Source organism: Aulonocara stuartgranti (genome assembly GCF_965226115.1).
Source record: "Aulonocara stuartgranti genome assembly, chromosome: 2".
NCBI classification, from domain to species: Eukaryota; Metazoa; Chordata; class Actinopteri; order Cichliformes; family Cichlidae; genus Aulonocara; species Aulonocara stuartgranti.
In genome coordinates this window covers 38,785,426-38,801,326 of record NC_138940.1, presented here as the reverse complement: position 1 = coordinate 38,801,326, position 15,901 = coordinate 38,785,426, and the positions used below count along the sequence as shown (strand labels likewise).

General features: G+C 42.8%; 1 protein-coding gene across 7 annotated transcripts in view; it reads left to right on the top strand.

Annotated features, from left to right (window-relative positions):
* The window catches only part of atp8a1 (ATPase phospholipid transporting 8A1), a 111,263-nt gene that overhangs the window by 79,525 nt on the left and 15,837 nt on the right, over nt 1–15,901 (top strand). For all 7 annotated transcript variants that reach the window (XR_014271741.1, XM_082507589.1, XM_082507590.1 and 4 more), the window contains 6 exons: nt 3,876–3,950; nt 5,237–5,359; nt 9,697–9,775; nt 10,841–10,902; nt 11,157–11,213; nt 11,517–11,624. Coding sequence is in view for 6 of the 7 variants with exons in the window: in XM_082507589.1 (XP_082363715.1) it covers nt 3,876–3,950; nt 5,237–5,359; nt 9,697–9,775; nt 10,841–10,902; nt 11,157–11,213; nt 11,517–11,624 (504 nt within the window). In the remaining variant the exon portion in view is untranslated. The remainder of the gene's footprint in view (nt 1–3,875; nt 3,951–5,236; nt 5,360–9,696; nt 9,776–10,840; nt 10,903–11,156; nt 11,214–11,516; nt 11,625–15,901) is intronic.

Here is a 15,901-nt window from a genome sequence, read left to right as displayed (position 1 = left end):
GTGTCTGCCTCTGACTTATTGTGACCTGGGTAACGGCTCTCTTTCCAGGCTGTAACTGCAGTTATAAATTCATTGTGACCATTCGATCCCGCTGCCCTTTTCCACATATGCCGTAACAGTTCAGAGAACAAGTTCAAAGTAAAATTCAATTTTCAGCAAATGTAATTTTCTGTTGGCACGATCCATTACATTTGACATTTACATCTTAAAATTGGATTACGCTTGTTTGTCTCTGTTTTTAATCATGGGTAAACGTTAGCTTCTCAATCACTAGGAATTTGATTTTTAAGTTTAAAAGAACATCAAAACCTGGTCAGTGTTCTTCTCGGCATCCTTTTCTTCTTTTTCCTTGTGCCACCAAATACTGCTTCCCTTTGAAACATACCAGGTCCATTTTCAAAGGCCCTTTTCCAGCGACTGGAACATAACATCGATAGTTTTGTCTGCAGGGCGAGCTTCTTTCCAGTACACCTTTTGTTGCTTTCTGAAAACATAAGTCCCCTCCCCCTCTCATGCTCGGCTCCTTCAGGGGAATGAAGTAGATAATAGGACATTTCTTCACGATTTGGCTGGTATTTGAAATGTCCCCGTGTTGTAAGACCTTGACATCTAACACAGCGGCAACCCCGGGGTATGAGTCAAAGCAGCGTTTGTTGCACTAATAGGTTTACTTTTGAGCTCGCATGTTTTCCCCTCGACTCTCGGGATGCCTTGCAAGAACAGAATCGAGGATGTTGACGGGAATTTTAACTTTTTGTTCGCAGCACCATTGTCCCATACAGTGTGGGTTACAATTTGAATGCCAGGGCAGGAAGACCCTGTGTTTAAGCCTCTTTTCATCTCCCTCTGCTTCCACGGGGTCTTTGGTTTCTTATAAGACACATGGAGTAAGAGGGCGAAGGATTCTCGGCCTATTGTGGAAGACGTGAATGTGAGCACAACTTAGTCTGAAGCTCTTGGAGCGGTTCAAGATTTTCTGTGGCTCACAGAGGGTTAATTGTGAGTCAGAATGTAAGGCTGTCACTCCAGCGGATGATTGACTGACATGCAGTGTTTCTTTTTACTTTTTAGAGGCTGCTGGTTGTGATTGGCATTTCTTTTCCTAATCGGTTAGAGAGCACTTTAAGCACATTCATGCTTGAGCTATGAATTTTCATTTGATTTAAAAGAAGGAGGAAAAAAAGGCGGCAACATGTAGCCATACATTTTTAAACAATGTGTCCAGTAACTAAAGTTCGGGAATAATTTATAACCTCGAGTGATTGAAGAACAGCAGCAAAAAAGTGGAATTGAGCCACATTAAAGCTAAGAGACCCTTTTTAAAAGAAACCATAGAAACTCCGTTCACATGGGCGAGCCAGCTGGCCTCTCAGCTTTGATTGACACATTGCCAGGGTGCTACAGAGGGGGCTGATGGACAAGTGGCATTTATGAGGCAATTACATGAAAGCTCATTCAGTGGAGCTCAGTTTAGTCAGAGACGGCTCAGAGTAGCAGAGCAAAGCTTGCCGACCAGTAGCTCCGAATTAATCCACGGAGGCCATGCCTGGCATTGTGAGACTGCTTCTGTTTGTAGCTCCACATATTTCCAGCATATTTATCAGCTCCCTCTTTATGCGACTCTTTATTCTGTGCTTGCTTTGTGTATGAATTCCATTAACAATCCTGCAGGGCTGAGCTTAAGAGTGTCAGGACTCGCATTGTTGGGGACAAATGTCATACCCTCACCCCCCCACCCTCCAGCCACTTGGAGACAGCAGTGAAGCAACACTGGAATCAATGATTTTTCATTTGCTGATGAATATGCAAGTCTTCTTATCTCCTAGCCCTTGCCCAATCCTCCTTTTTTCTACAGCTCCCGTTTCCCTCTATCCCTGTTTTTCATGATGTGCAGTGAGGGAGAGAGGCCAGCCACACCCCTTCGCTGAGTGGCACTCAAAGAGGAGAAGAAAAGGGGAAGGAAAAATCCGGCCTGGTACTTCCCCTAATGAGCAAATCAATGCATCTGTCCCTGAAGAGACGGAGAGAGTGAGAAAGAGAGAGGGAAGCTATTGGGACCTGAGAGACCAGGCCAAAACACTCACACAGAAGCAGTTACCTCAAGCTATGAATAGGAGTCTTTTTTAACTTAGCACAACAATATATCAGCCCAGTCCCTCATTGAGCAGAGCTGTAATTAATTCAGCAGTTTGACCTACCCGCTAGCCTCTCGTTACCGTCGCTTGAGCTAATGGATGAACCTGGCTCATAGCTCGGGCTCCGTCTACCCACAACCCACAGCACTGGCATCTGAATATATTTCTCTGTGCTTTGCCAGGGGTTGTACTGTTCATCTTTTGGTCTTGGTCTAGCCATATGTAGTCCCACATTCAGCTGAGGTTGAAACCAGACCCCCTCTTTTAAAAGACACAGCATCATGGTAGAGTGCACCTGATGGCGGGATCTGGGATGGGTGGGTGAGGCAGAGAGGGGAAGGTGAGGGGCAGGGTAGGGGCGAACAGAGGATTCGTCTACATCCCCCCCTCACCATTTGTTTTCATGCCTATGCTTTCACGAGTAAATGGGAAGGACCAGTGGCAGATTATTATTGGTCGTGTAGACAGTGGCAGCGGCAGGCGGGGCTCCGAAACAGGCTTTGTCTCAATCTGAGAATTTGTAGCAGTTCATGCCTTCATAATGAAGTTAAATGAAGCGAGGAAATGCTTGGTTGGCCATGGCCAAAACGCAGCACCCCTGATGTTCTCTTGACAGTTTTGGCATGAGTCTGTCCAGGACCGCAACATTGCAAACTGTAACTCTGTAAGGTGCAGTTGCTGATTTACAATCTGCAAACAATTTTCAGGGTGTGCAGTCAGATTTACTCGATGTCAGATAAATCCGCTTTACACCAATAAAAATTCGACGTATGTGCCATTTCCCTACCAGATTGGAGCTATTGCTCTGCTTTCATCTTAGAGGCATTATTTTGCTCAAATAAGCGTGGCTAATCAAAATACGGTGATAAGCCTCGTTTCCACTCAGCACATGGTTCACATTACCTCTGTCTGCCTTTCCTGACACAATATATCAAAGTTCTGCAGTCCTGACTTTGGCCTTAGAACTAACCTCATCTGTCACCCACATGTCATCAGGTAGATCATGGAGGAAAACAGTGGGTAAGATATATGTTAGAAGTTAATCGTGTGATGAATCCAGTGGAGACTTTGCATCTCCGAGGTGCCACCTGGAGGTCCTGGCTTTCCCGCTGTCTCTCATTTTTTCTCATTTGGCCCTTCTGCCTGTTTTTTTTTTTTTAAAGTTAAAATTGTGTCTGAATTAAACTAATGACGCAGGTTGATCACAGGTCAGCACTTTAAAACCAAACCACTTTAATTTAAGGATCATTCGGTTATTTATTTTTTCCCTTACACTAAAGGGAAACATACTTTTTCTTTTCTATTATCTATAATTGCAATCTCAGCGGAGGCTGCGTTCCCTTTGATCTGATGGTAGGATAAGAAAGACATTGAAGGATGCTGTGTGGATCGTTAGTTTGTAGATGCAGTGATCCTGTCTCAAATCTGATCATGTCACTTATCTTTGCAATCACTAATGAAAAGCTTACACCGAAAGAGCAAATGGCTGCTTGCATGTAAATGTGGCAGCGTCTTCTATGATTAAAGCTTTCAATATCAAAACTGAGAGCAAATGGCTTTCAGCGTAAAATGACAGTGCTCATTGAAAGATGTTTCAAATGTTACAACACTTCGACTTCATTGTTTGCCACTAAAGTTGATGGCTTCTTAAAAAAGATTGTATTATAAATCTCTGATTGTATTTCTTCTGTTCGTATGTTGCTGTTTTGACTCATTTTATGATTTTTTTGTCTTTCTTAGATCTGGTTTGCATTCGTCAATGGCTTCTCTGGTCAGATTCTGTTCGAACGCTGGTGCATCGGCTTGTACAATGTGGTGAGTGTTTAGAAACATGTGCCTCTATAGAGACCACTCTACTCCTCTACCTCTGTCCCCTCTTTGACACAGAACGTATTAGCTGTGGTGCCTCAAGCCTGATCCCTTTATTGCGTGACTATGTCATCAGCATCCTGAAAAAGTTCTCCTTTATTTATGACCCGTTGTCAAGCCCGTATTCCCTGTGTGCCCTAAACTATGTACTGAATGCGAAAGAACAACAGCTTCGCTTGCCCCAAAGAGTATAGTTAGTAAGAGCAGCTACATTTCAACGATAATAAGAATAGGAAGACTGGAGCAGAGCCGGCCGCTGATGTAGGGAGTCCCTCAGAGCGCCGTAACAGGACCACTCCTAATGAACTCATATTTCATATCTGTCATGAATTAAGCAGGAGGGAAAAAAGTGCATCTGTAGTCTGAGGTTTAAGAGTATACTGTTAAGACCACAATGAGTCAACATGTAACTTTAAACTGTTTATAAAAATGAACTCGATTCAATCAACAAAAATGAATGAGAGAAGTGTGAAGTGAAGTTTCCCCACAATCCCAATCGGCCTCAAGCGCAAGTCATTTATGGCAGGTACAAACTGAGATTTGAGCCCTGCCTTTTGCCCTGGTTCATAATATCCTCCCTTTGCCCCACACTCCCACACTTTGTAACCAGCGCTGTTTTGGTTGTGGGAAAAAGCTTCAGTCTTTCACTTTATCAAAAACTGAGGGAATTCCATTGGCTCAGTGGGAGTCTGTTAGAGGCAGTGGGCTGAATCTGCCCCTCAAAGGAGGTCTTCCTCAGCCTGGCTCTGAATAAGAAAAGAAGCCAGTGGAGCATGTCCTGTAGCCCACTGGTCCTGCCGACTGAGGCCTGAAGACTTCCACTCCAGATGGGCCTGTAGGGAACTCACACCAACTGAATCACTTGAGCTACACAAATAGCATCCTTCCTCTCTCAGCAGCTGCTATACAGAACATTACAACACCACCACGAAATGATGCTGTAAATGCCTGCTCCTCAGTCAAGAAGACCACAGATGCTCATTGGAGATGGTTTTTGCATATGAACAGACTTAAAGCATGACAAATCAAAATAAGGTCAGCCAGTCTTCAGTGAAGTAAAATTAAGAGTGGAGCAAGTGGAGAACAAAATGAAACAGAGCTTTGACAGGATGTTGGAGGTCAGATTTACTGTGGCAGCTTTAAAGGGAGATATTTTTAGCAAAATCATATTATTTCATATCAGATTCATCACTGTGTGTTTGTGCACGTCTGCGGGTGTGTTTTTTTCGTAGATCTTCACTGCCTTGCCTCCTCTCACTCTGGGAATATTTGAGCGCTCCTGCAGGAAAGAGAATATGCTGAAATACCCAGAGCTCTACAAAACCTCCCAGAATGCCATGGGCTTCAATACCAAGGTAATTTGATCCTCTTATCACATGTATGTTATCTATGTGGATGTTTCCTGTAACACGTAAACAGATTTCAGTACTTTTAGATTAATTATTTTTCTCAGTTTGCTCTTCATTGCAGTCCTAAGTATAAGTATCATGTTCTGTGAATATATTTCATGTAAAGTCTAACAGTATGTGGGTGTAACAGTATTTTCCATAGACGTAGTATGTCATTAATACTGTTAGCTTTACTGACATGCTTCAACAGCCCAGTGTCGGTAACAGCCATTTCTTTAATTCTGCTCAAATTAAGTGACAACAACAACAAACTTATACTAAAGTATGTTATGTTCCTTTTTATTGTACCTTTTATGATTGGGAATTAATTTTGTTCTCCACTAAATTAAAAGGTTAAAAGTCCCAGTAATGAAATCACATTAATAACGGGACAGCGATCTGTTGTGTTGACGTCTCAGTGACCTGGCAGCTGCAGTTTGTGGGTATCCGGTCGTAGCCTGGTTTGGCCTGGCTTGACCTGTTCTGTCTGGTTGCGGGGGCTGTCTGTTAGCTTCCCCCTTCAACTGGTAATAAAGTCGTCTCGTCCTTTCTCCATGCTGAGCCAGAGACTCCTGGACCCTCCTCACAGGCGTGGTGACCTGGTTAGCACCACATGGAGGTGGATTAAAAGCAGATTGGCCATGGTGGTCACGGGCATGGAAGCTCAGATCTGTTGGGAGATGGCAGCAGAAAAGGAGGGAGTAGAGAGAGTGTGCTGTCACTGTGTAATGGCATTTGTCGCAGAAAATTATGCAATTCGTTTAAGTGAGGTGTTTTTTTGTTCTCTTAGAAGCCTATCAGATCGCATTTAAGCCACACAATACCAGACTGCACGGATCAGACGACGATGGTCCGATCCCGAGTTCGAGAAATACTCACTTCTGTTTTTAAAAAAGCCATTTTAAAATGCGTCCCAATGAACGTGAGTGTTTAGCTCATTTGTTCTGATTTGTGATGAATTGTTACAGATAATAAATAAATAGATAAAATTTAAATGTAGCATCTGATCCTACTATTAAAAAACAGCTGGTTAGTCCATAGGAGGCTCTAGTATATTAGCATCTTAATATTACACCTAACAGCTGGATCGCCAGTCTGCTCTGCATGATATCAGAGTACAAATACACAGGAAGAGGTTGTTTACCAAGTATAACAAGTATACCTTAGTACTTGTCTTGCATGTAGTTTCTATTTTTTTCAAGAACACGTGTAAAGGATAAAGTTGCTTTGATAACACATTCGTTTTAAAATATCTGACACTTGCTGACGCATCCATCTGTCACTGACTCCATGATCACACTGGTTAGAACTGGCACTAACAACACCTCCTGCTTTATCTTTGGCACAATTTGTACTTCTAAGTATGTAAATTTTTCTACCACATTAAATTATAACCTTTCAGAAGTTTGTTTCTTAGCTACACACTTAAAAGTGACAGAAGGCAGCGTTAAGATTGAAACGTCTCGTAAAGTTGTAGCTTTGAATCTTGTGTTTTTTTTAAATATACATGATATGATTAATCAGTAAGTGTCTGTAGAGCAGCTGTTGCACACAATTAGCCTTTGTTTAATTAAGAAAAACATATCGTGAACATTAGGTGTAGCCCTGCTAATGTCACACATTTTTAATACAGCAAAAAGCTTTTCCCAGCAGTGTGAAATACATATATAACATTTAAAGGCTGTAATGTCACAGTTGATAAATTGGCATAACAGCAGTGAGTGGATGTGTGCTGACTATCTAAATGAAATGGAAAAAATAGGTCATTTCACAGAAAAACAAATAGACTAAATGTGAACCAAGCGCCCTGTGTTCTTTGCACATCACTTCAGATTTTATGATTCACAATTGTTTTATTATTAATCATACTTTAATGATTTATGACCACTTCATAAATCGTATGACTTTTTCTGTGAATCCTGTTGTATGATGGATTTCCCTTTAATTAGCTTTTTGCAAAGACTTCATTAAGTTTCTGGTGCCAAAAAAAGGAATCATTAAAAATATTCATGTGATAGTTAGAAGCAAATGAACCTCCATTTTTGTTTGGGCCACATTTTCCAAGACTCATAAATGATGACTTGGCCAGGTCAGCAGGTTGTTTTTGCTGGCTTGTCCACTCTATTCCCGAGATATTTTCCTTGCAGCTGGCCCGAGGCGAGGCGAGAAAATCCAGCAGGAATTTGGCCCCTCGAAACCTGTCTTTCTGCTCGCCCGGCTCTTTTGTACACAACAGATACTGTCTTTGTGAATTAAAGCTGTTTGTGTTGAGGTGCGAGAAGGGAGAGACGGAGGGTGTTTGAAACTTCAGGCGTGGCTTCAGCTGTGTCGCTCATTCACTTTTAATTACAAATTCTAGACACCTAAACCGCCCTAATAAACCGCGTTCCCCTTCGTGCGGCCTCGGTGATCGCAGCAGTTTACCAGAAGCTATCACCTCCTACATAGCACCATTACTTCTCTTGCATACGGTTTTCCTCAAAGCTGAAACAGGAAGCGTGGGAGCAACTCTGGAAATATTTGGCTCGATATTAATTACTGGCCTTCGTGTGGTTTAGGTTCTTTTTCTTATTTTTGTTTTTGGCAATTAGGATTCTGACAAAGGGCCGAATATTTGCAGGACAGACGAGGCATTCATTCGGAGCGCCAGCCCCAGCAACTTGCTGCGTAACAAGAAAGAAAAGAGCCTGGTGGCTGGAGGGGCGAAAGGGAGGATCCTACTGTGACAAATGATTATGAGCATTTATTGATTTCATTAGCATTCATTATGGTAGAGCGGAAACTGGGGCTGGCTTACACTCCCACAGAGTTTGGGATTGAGATAGCTGGGGAGGAGGCTGGTAGAGAGCTGAGCCTGCCAGTGGGAGGCTAATTGGCATAAACATGTGATTGTAACATTGGTGATAATTTAATACACATTTGACCACAGAGATAGAGGAGTGGGGGTTTGCTTTGGCTGGCCCTCACTCAGTGTATTGGGTTTTGTGTACACAGTGGGAGAGTGAGGTAATCCAGGATTGGGGGTGGCTGCTAAAGGACTTTAGATGAGGAGGTTGTGCTACAGCGACCAAAAACAAGCCCGTGGCGTAGATTAGAGCAGGACTTGTTCCTTCACTGTGCCCATTCATTTTCCAGCCAGATGATCTCAAGTAACCCTACACAGTAAAATAGTGCGAATAGCTGTTCTGAAGACCACAACATACAGAAAGTGAGTTTCCAGGATGTGTAATTCATCTTGTATAAGTAGTGTTTAATATTTCACTGACAGGTTTGCTGAAGTTGTTGAAAAGCGAGCCTTTTTAAAACAAGCCAGATACTAAAACGTGATGCTTTCCCCCGTTTGCTTTAGATTTTTTAATGCCCTGCTCCATCTGCCCTTTAATCTCGACAAATTTTCTCAGGATTCACAGCAGCGTCTGTGTTAGCACAGCGGGGGAAAGGCGGCACAAATATGGAGTGTTTTTTGGCAGAAAGGATTTTCACGGCTGTTTCATGGTACATCACCCATTAGTGTTTTGTTTGGCCATCGCGTCGCATAATGTGAATTTGAAGCACCGTGGCTTTGGAGAGAGAGAGAGAGACAGTATGGATGTAAACGATTCAAGTCTACATGCTTGCGTAGACAGACGCACACGCAGACTGCGGTCCACGGTTTTCCAGCAGGCTCTCAATAATTACCGTGAAAACAGTTTAATCTCTGTCAGGCCTGTCAGTCTCCCTGTGTGTGTTTCTAGATTTATTTTTGCTTTTTTAAACTCTGCTGTCATTTATTACTACACCAGTTAAAATCCTCACATGAAAGGGCCGAAGCCTAATGAAATATAATGAGAGGAAACCCTCACACTGGCAGCTCATACATTAATGTTATACAGTGTTTGTGTTGTTGAGATGAGTATGTGTATTTTTCTTACACCCACTGATTCGTTTTGTTTTAATTTATTCTTGACTACAGGGAAAATGTGCAAACTTGTATTAGCTTTAACTGCCCATGAACACATTCAGCAACCTCTTTCTCCCCCATAACACACACAGAGGATATACAACGTGTCTGTCAGCGGGGCGGCCATTCAGCATGGAGGCCCCGACAAAACCGCCACTTAGCCTAGCGCCTGGCTGGCACAAAGGGCCCAGGTCAGGGGTCACTTGGAAAGCTGGAGCTCCCAACACCCTTTTCTCATGCTTTTTTTCCACTCTCTCTCCCTCTCACCCTCTTATTGGAATCTCTTGCTGTCCAACCTCCCCCTCCCCTGTCCTCCCCCTCCTATACATCCTTTCCCTCCATCCCTCTTCCCTCTTTTTTGCAGGTCTTCTGGGCCCATTGTCTGAACGGCCTCTTCCACTCCGTCATCCTCTTCTGGTTCCCCCTTAAAGCCTTCCAGCATGGTAAGTAGCTCCCAGAGACTCCTCCACGGCTCTCGGTGGACCTGGCGCATAAATAAGGAGGACAGTCAAAGACACGTATTTTGTCTTAATTAGTTCTCTTTTCAACCATCCAGTCATGAATTGCAAACATGTGTGTGCTCCAGTCCGAGGGACACGCAATAACAAGCCCATGTTCATGTTTGCCCTAATGACTGCTGAAATGCTTTAGCGTGCAGTTATTGGCACTTACTTAGCTTTGATAGATAACATAGACCCAATCAGGTGCTTTCTCTGCGGCCAAAATGATGTTTTTATTCAAACAGAGAGCTTCGTGAGTGCAAATAACTTTATTGATCCATAGAAGGTCAATTGTGCATGTTTGGCACGTTGAGATGGTCTCTGTGTGTGTGGGTGTATGTGCAGAGAGAATAGGGATCTTTGAGCCGGTAAGTCTTGGCTGGCTGGAGCTAAGGACCACACAAGCTTGGGCCTGCTCTCCAAACAAAAGGCGCCAAGCCCCTCACTGTGACTGACAGGCTGTCAGCAAAGCCTCAGCGCACACAAGACATGTGACCAGCCGGAAGTAAAGGGAAAGGGAGCCTCTCTTTCTTTACTGGCAGTGCACACTGTTGATATTTTAGCCAGAGCCCAGGCCCACTTGGGCGGTATGAAGCAATATGTCTGTGTGACTCACAGCTTATTTCAGTCTTATTAATTTAGGAAGTTATACGAAAAGCATCGGATTCCTTTTTAATGGCAGAATTAATTAAAATGTTGCCAGAAAAATAATTTTACCCTCTCTTTCAGCACTAAATTAGCCAGAACTTTTCGTTTTTGAATATGATTAATGGACACCAATTCTGCTGGATTTGCATACACATACTGCCTTGAAATTAACATTCCAGGCTCTCTCAAGGACAGTAATGGAAGCAGCGTTTGACTGTGGTTTCTACTTTTAGTTCCCTGCTCCACTCCAAGCACTTTATGACAAAACTCACATTGATGTACCTAAAGTGTTACCCTATGTGAAACCTAAGAGCTGAAGAAGGACAGCTTAAAAGCCTCTGCTGCTGATTCCCTTCACAGATACAGTTTTTGGCAATGGAAGAACTCCGGACTATCTCCTCTTAGGCAACATGGTTTACACGGTAAGTGCACCGGTCTTCTTCCCTGGCAGTGTTTCTGCTGTGTTACAGAGTTCGGGTGTGTGAGCCAAGTGTTCTTAAATGCCAGCGAATAAACATCAGCTATATTTCCTTGTCTTCTTCTCTTCAATTGTCTGATGATCTTTTCCAGTTTCGTTTTTTCCAGTAAAATGCTTTCTTATTGCGAATTCAGGTATGTGGGATGAACTTCACATGATCCTCTTTGCTGAACGAACATGTGGTTTGTGTCTCCGCAGTTTGTCGTCATCACAGTTTGTCTTAAAGCCGGCCTGGAAACCTCGTCTTGGACCATGGTAAGTTGAGTCCTCCTTCTCTTTTGCTATGCTTCTGTTATCTCTTTTCACTTTTACGTGGCCGCTGATACCTGTGACTAATTTTACATCCTCTTCTTATCGCTAAATCCCTTTATGGTATGTTCTCGCTAGGCTTGTAAATGTAAACCAAGTGAAATGTACGGTACCTCTTTTAAGTTACCGGAGAGCATTCAGTGTTTTAAGCCCAAGGAAGCATGATTAAAATGGCTCGAGTAAATTGTAGCAGTGCTCAAATCGCAAAACCTTTTGTGATACTTACTGTCCTCTGGTTGCTCCTAACAGTTCAGTCACATCGCCATCTGGGGAAGCATCGGCCTGTGGGTGGTGTTTTTCGCTATCTATTCCTCCTTGTGGCCCCTCATCCCTCTGGCACCTGACATGTCAGGCGAGGTAAACACACATGCCGGCGTGCACACGTACACATGCTTCCCCCAGTCCCAAAAGAAACTGCTGATATAATCAGCTATTATAGACACATCTGTAGCTCCTTATGATTCATTTTCTGTAGAAAGGAGCTGGTGGGAAAACCTTAAAAAAGATCTTTGTAAGTAGAGCCAGAGGAGTGTAAACTGTCAGACCTCTGGCTTGTGTTGCCTAATGACTTAATTGGGCCAATTTGCCCTGTGTTTGTGTTAAAATTTCTCCCTCAGCTCTGAGTATCCACAGGTGAAACTGAAACAGTGAGGCCGTCTAGAAGCTAAGCAAAGAGAGACACGGGTGACTGATAGCCTAAAAATGTACCCGACAATCATTCAACCCCTTGAACATCAATCACATCCGTCCTATTATCCTTCCACTCATTTTCTTTCGTGTTGGATGCTCGTATTGAACATCACTATGAGACAAAGGCTTAAGGCTGCTTTAGCCATCAGGTTTCATTCAGTGTTTCTCTGCTCTTGGATATCAAAGATGTCAAAGAGCTCTGGCTGTGGTTTCAGCAGATACACCTGCGGTTAAAACCTTCTGTTTATGTGGGACAACAACTCGGAAGAAAGTTGTCTTAAAGACAGAGGAGGTAAAATTGCTTTTTGTCAGACGGAGAAAGAAATGAGGGACTACACCAAGGCCCAGAAAAGTTTTAATTATTCAAATATTTTCTTTACTTTTTTCCTTTCAGGACCCGGTATTTACGTGTGAATATAACTACTGTAACTGTCACCACAGGTGGTTAATGGGAACCTATTAAACAGGTGAAATTTCCCAGTACATTGTGGGCAGGAGACTGAGGCATCTTTTCATTGCGTAACAATAACACTGCAGGAAACCATTCAAAGAAAAGAGGAAAATAACATCTTACAACAAATGTTGTCTTTGCAGAGGTGCTGTGTAGAGATCCCTCTACAATTCACCTAATGTGAAACTGTTCCTTAAAAACAAAAGTGGGTTTTAGTCTTGTTGACAAGTAAGAAAAACTTGGGGTTTTATTACTTAAACAAAGCTTTATTCGTCCTGTGTGCCCAATTTGAGATGAATACTTTATGCATCTGAGGCCTCAGCTAACATGTAAAATGTAACACATTCATCACTGTTTGATTATTTGTGGGCATTTCAGACCGCTTGAGATTGTTCAGGGAAATGTAGAAATAAAAGGAAGAAAATGGCTTGTGAAACTCAGTGCGGGTATATTTTATGTGGACACGCTGAGTTAGTGGATTAAAATCCTCTGAACATATTGTCTCATAATAAACAGCTACAGTGTACTGCCTTATGTGAAGCTGAATAGAAGTGAAAAATATCTGTGCACAGTTATATTTTGGTAAATGATCATGAACTTCAGAAACGGCAGCCTTATTTTTTGTTTCTCAGATTGAGGATTGGGTCTTTTTTCATGTATTATTGCTCAGTAAATTATTATTTTTGGAAAGAGTTTGACATTTAATTAAATGGTGAAAATGAGTAACATCTGTTAGATATAATAATACAGCCAGCAGACAGTTGGCTTAGTCTAGCAGTAAGACTGGTTGCAGGCTGCAGCTTTGTTTGCCAGTAACAGGATCCACCTACTAGCACCTACAAAGCTCACTGATTAATTAACACGATATGTCCTGTTTGTTTAATCGGTATAAAATCCAAACACGTCTCTTTTTTTTTTACAGAGTGTGCGTGCTTAATGTTATTTTGGCTCACAGAGCAATAATCCTGCACATATGAAAGCAGTAAAATATTATTTTTACACTTTGGTTTTTGTACAGATCAAACAAATGAGATGGAGCATGTTAAGTGGTGATTTTTGGATAGCCCCTGCTTCCAGTCTCTATATTTGGCCAGATTAACCTCCGGCTTGTGTACATTCATATATACCACAGAGATATAAGAATGGTATCAATCTTCTCTTCAAACATTCTGCCAGAAAGCAGAGGATTTTTCCCAAAATGTCACGCAATCCCTGTAGGAGCTACAATTCTGAGTCAGATGTCCTTCATCTCTGATCAGTTCTGTTGGGGAGATGATTGCAGGTTTTGCTTTTGGAAAGGAAGATCTCTGTGGCAGATTTTCTTTGTTAACCTTTGGACTGAAGAAAGAATTTCTATGTTGCGTCTAGTTGCATGTAGTATTCTCATCTGACAGAGGTTTTACTACTGCAACAGTATGTTTGGCGTACAATAACTCCACATGTTTTGGGTACTTGTTTGTGCGTAACACAGTAAATAACATAAGTAGGTGCACATGTACAGAAATGCTGACTGCTATACCCTCACTGGGCTCAGTGTACTACTCACTCAGTAGTACACACACACACACACACACACACACACACACACACACACACACACACACACACACACACACAGGGAGTAGGTATATTAGCTTAATTCTATCCCCTGTCTGTGAAGCCTGCTGCTTTCATCCGTACCCTGCAGCACTTGACTGAAGACAGTAATGGTGTCCTCTGGGTAGTGGGTAACTCTATGCCCAGCCCTAACTCAGGGATGCCAGTATATCATCAAACAGGGACACATCTCTGAAACTCGAGAAGGAGTCAGAGACACAGGCACCACTTCCAAGACCTTGTAGCCTCTGAAGAGTAGGATTATTCACAACCCTGATGAAGCCCCGCATATTTCACCATAGCCTCCCTAATGTGTACTTGAAGGTAAAAAGAAGAAGAAGAAAAAGCGCTCTCTGTCCTTTATATCTACTTTCTTTTATGCTCTCGGCTTTTTCCTGCCTTCTCCTTTTGTTCACCCCACCCCATCTCTGCCAGCTGAAAAACTGCCCGAGGGCCTACAGCATAACAGACACCAGAACTCCCTTCCACTCCTGCCTCGGCTCTCACACACAACCCAGCTCACCACCTTTAACATGTTAAGCAGCACTCGGCTTCACAAGAACCCATTCATCAATGTCAGGCAAAATATTCCTTGGACGTACGACCGGGCAGGTGCTGGATCAATCGTCCAAACACCCCGAAACAGCTCGTATGGTTTTCACAGGTACTCCCTGAGAATGGCTTTGTCCCAAATGATCACCTCACTGAAGTCTGAAACAAATATCAAAAGAAAATGTCAGATTATTCTGTTCAGGCAGCGTAATCTGCCACACTAAGCGGCTTAGCCTCACCTCAGGAGATGTCTCATGCACACTCTGTCGCACTGACCTGTTGCCTGCTGACATGCCTGTGCTATCAATGCAGCTGTCTCCCTGCACACTTTGTCCCCCGCTCTCTGCTCACACCTCTGCTGTTTTTCTGTGACAGCCTGTGTGACATGGACAAGAATGAAAACAATTTCTAGAGAAACAGATCAGCTTAGTGACTATTATGAATGATTTTTATTCAGGACTGCTTTTATTTAGTTTAACGTTAGTTGAACTCTTCTACCAAACCACTACATCGCTCCTGTCTTCAGTCGTCTGTTAGCCACTTTATTCCCCCTCAGAGTACGCCTCCTGAAATATCTGCTCTATTTTGAAGCAGTGAAGCAACTTGTAAACAGAAAATATTAATGCAGTAATGGAGGAAAATGGAAGAGCTGCAAGAGTTCAAGCTATCAGTAAGTGTGAATCAGTGTCATTTATCTAAACTACGCTCCATAAAATGCGCATCAGCGTGCTGCGTGCATCCCAGCCAGAAGGTCGTGGGTTTGAATTGGGAACTTTCTTCGGACTTGTCTGTGTGGGATCTCTCTGGGTACCAAACACATCCACTTTAGGTCAAATTGGTGACTCTAAATTGGCCATAGGTGTGAATGCTTGCCTGTGGTTGCCTGTTACTCTGTGGTAGCTCTGCAATAGGTTTGCAGTCTCTGTGGTAGACTCGACAGCTGTGAATCGGATAAGTGGGAGAAAATGGACGGATGGATGGTTGGATGTCATATTAAAAACACAGACATGGATTTTCTAAAAAATTCAGTTATTTATTTTTAGTAGCTTTAAAAAGTGCTTACTGCTTTCATAAACGACAGTACCAGTAACTTATTTTACTCTGTCATTGTATTTTGTGCATTTGAACTTGCAGGGAATCACTCATATCTGTCATGATTCGCTGTGTGGCAGGCAGGAGGAGGACCCAAACGCAAAACTCACAGACACGGGGATGAACTCAAAATCACAGCTTTAATGCTGGAATGGCAGAACATAGGAAATACAAAACTAAACTGGGAAAAGTAAACTAACATACGCAGAGAGACACAGGGAGATCCACACAACATGAGGGAAGTGGGAGCACA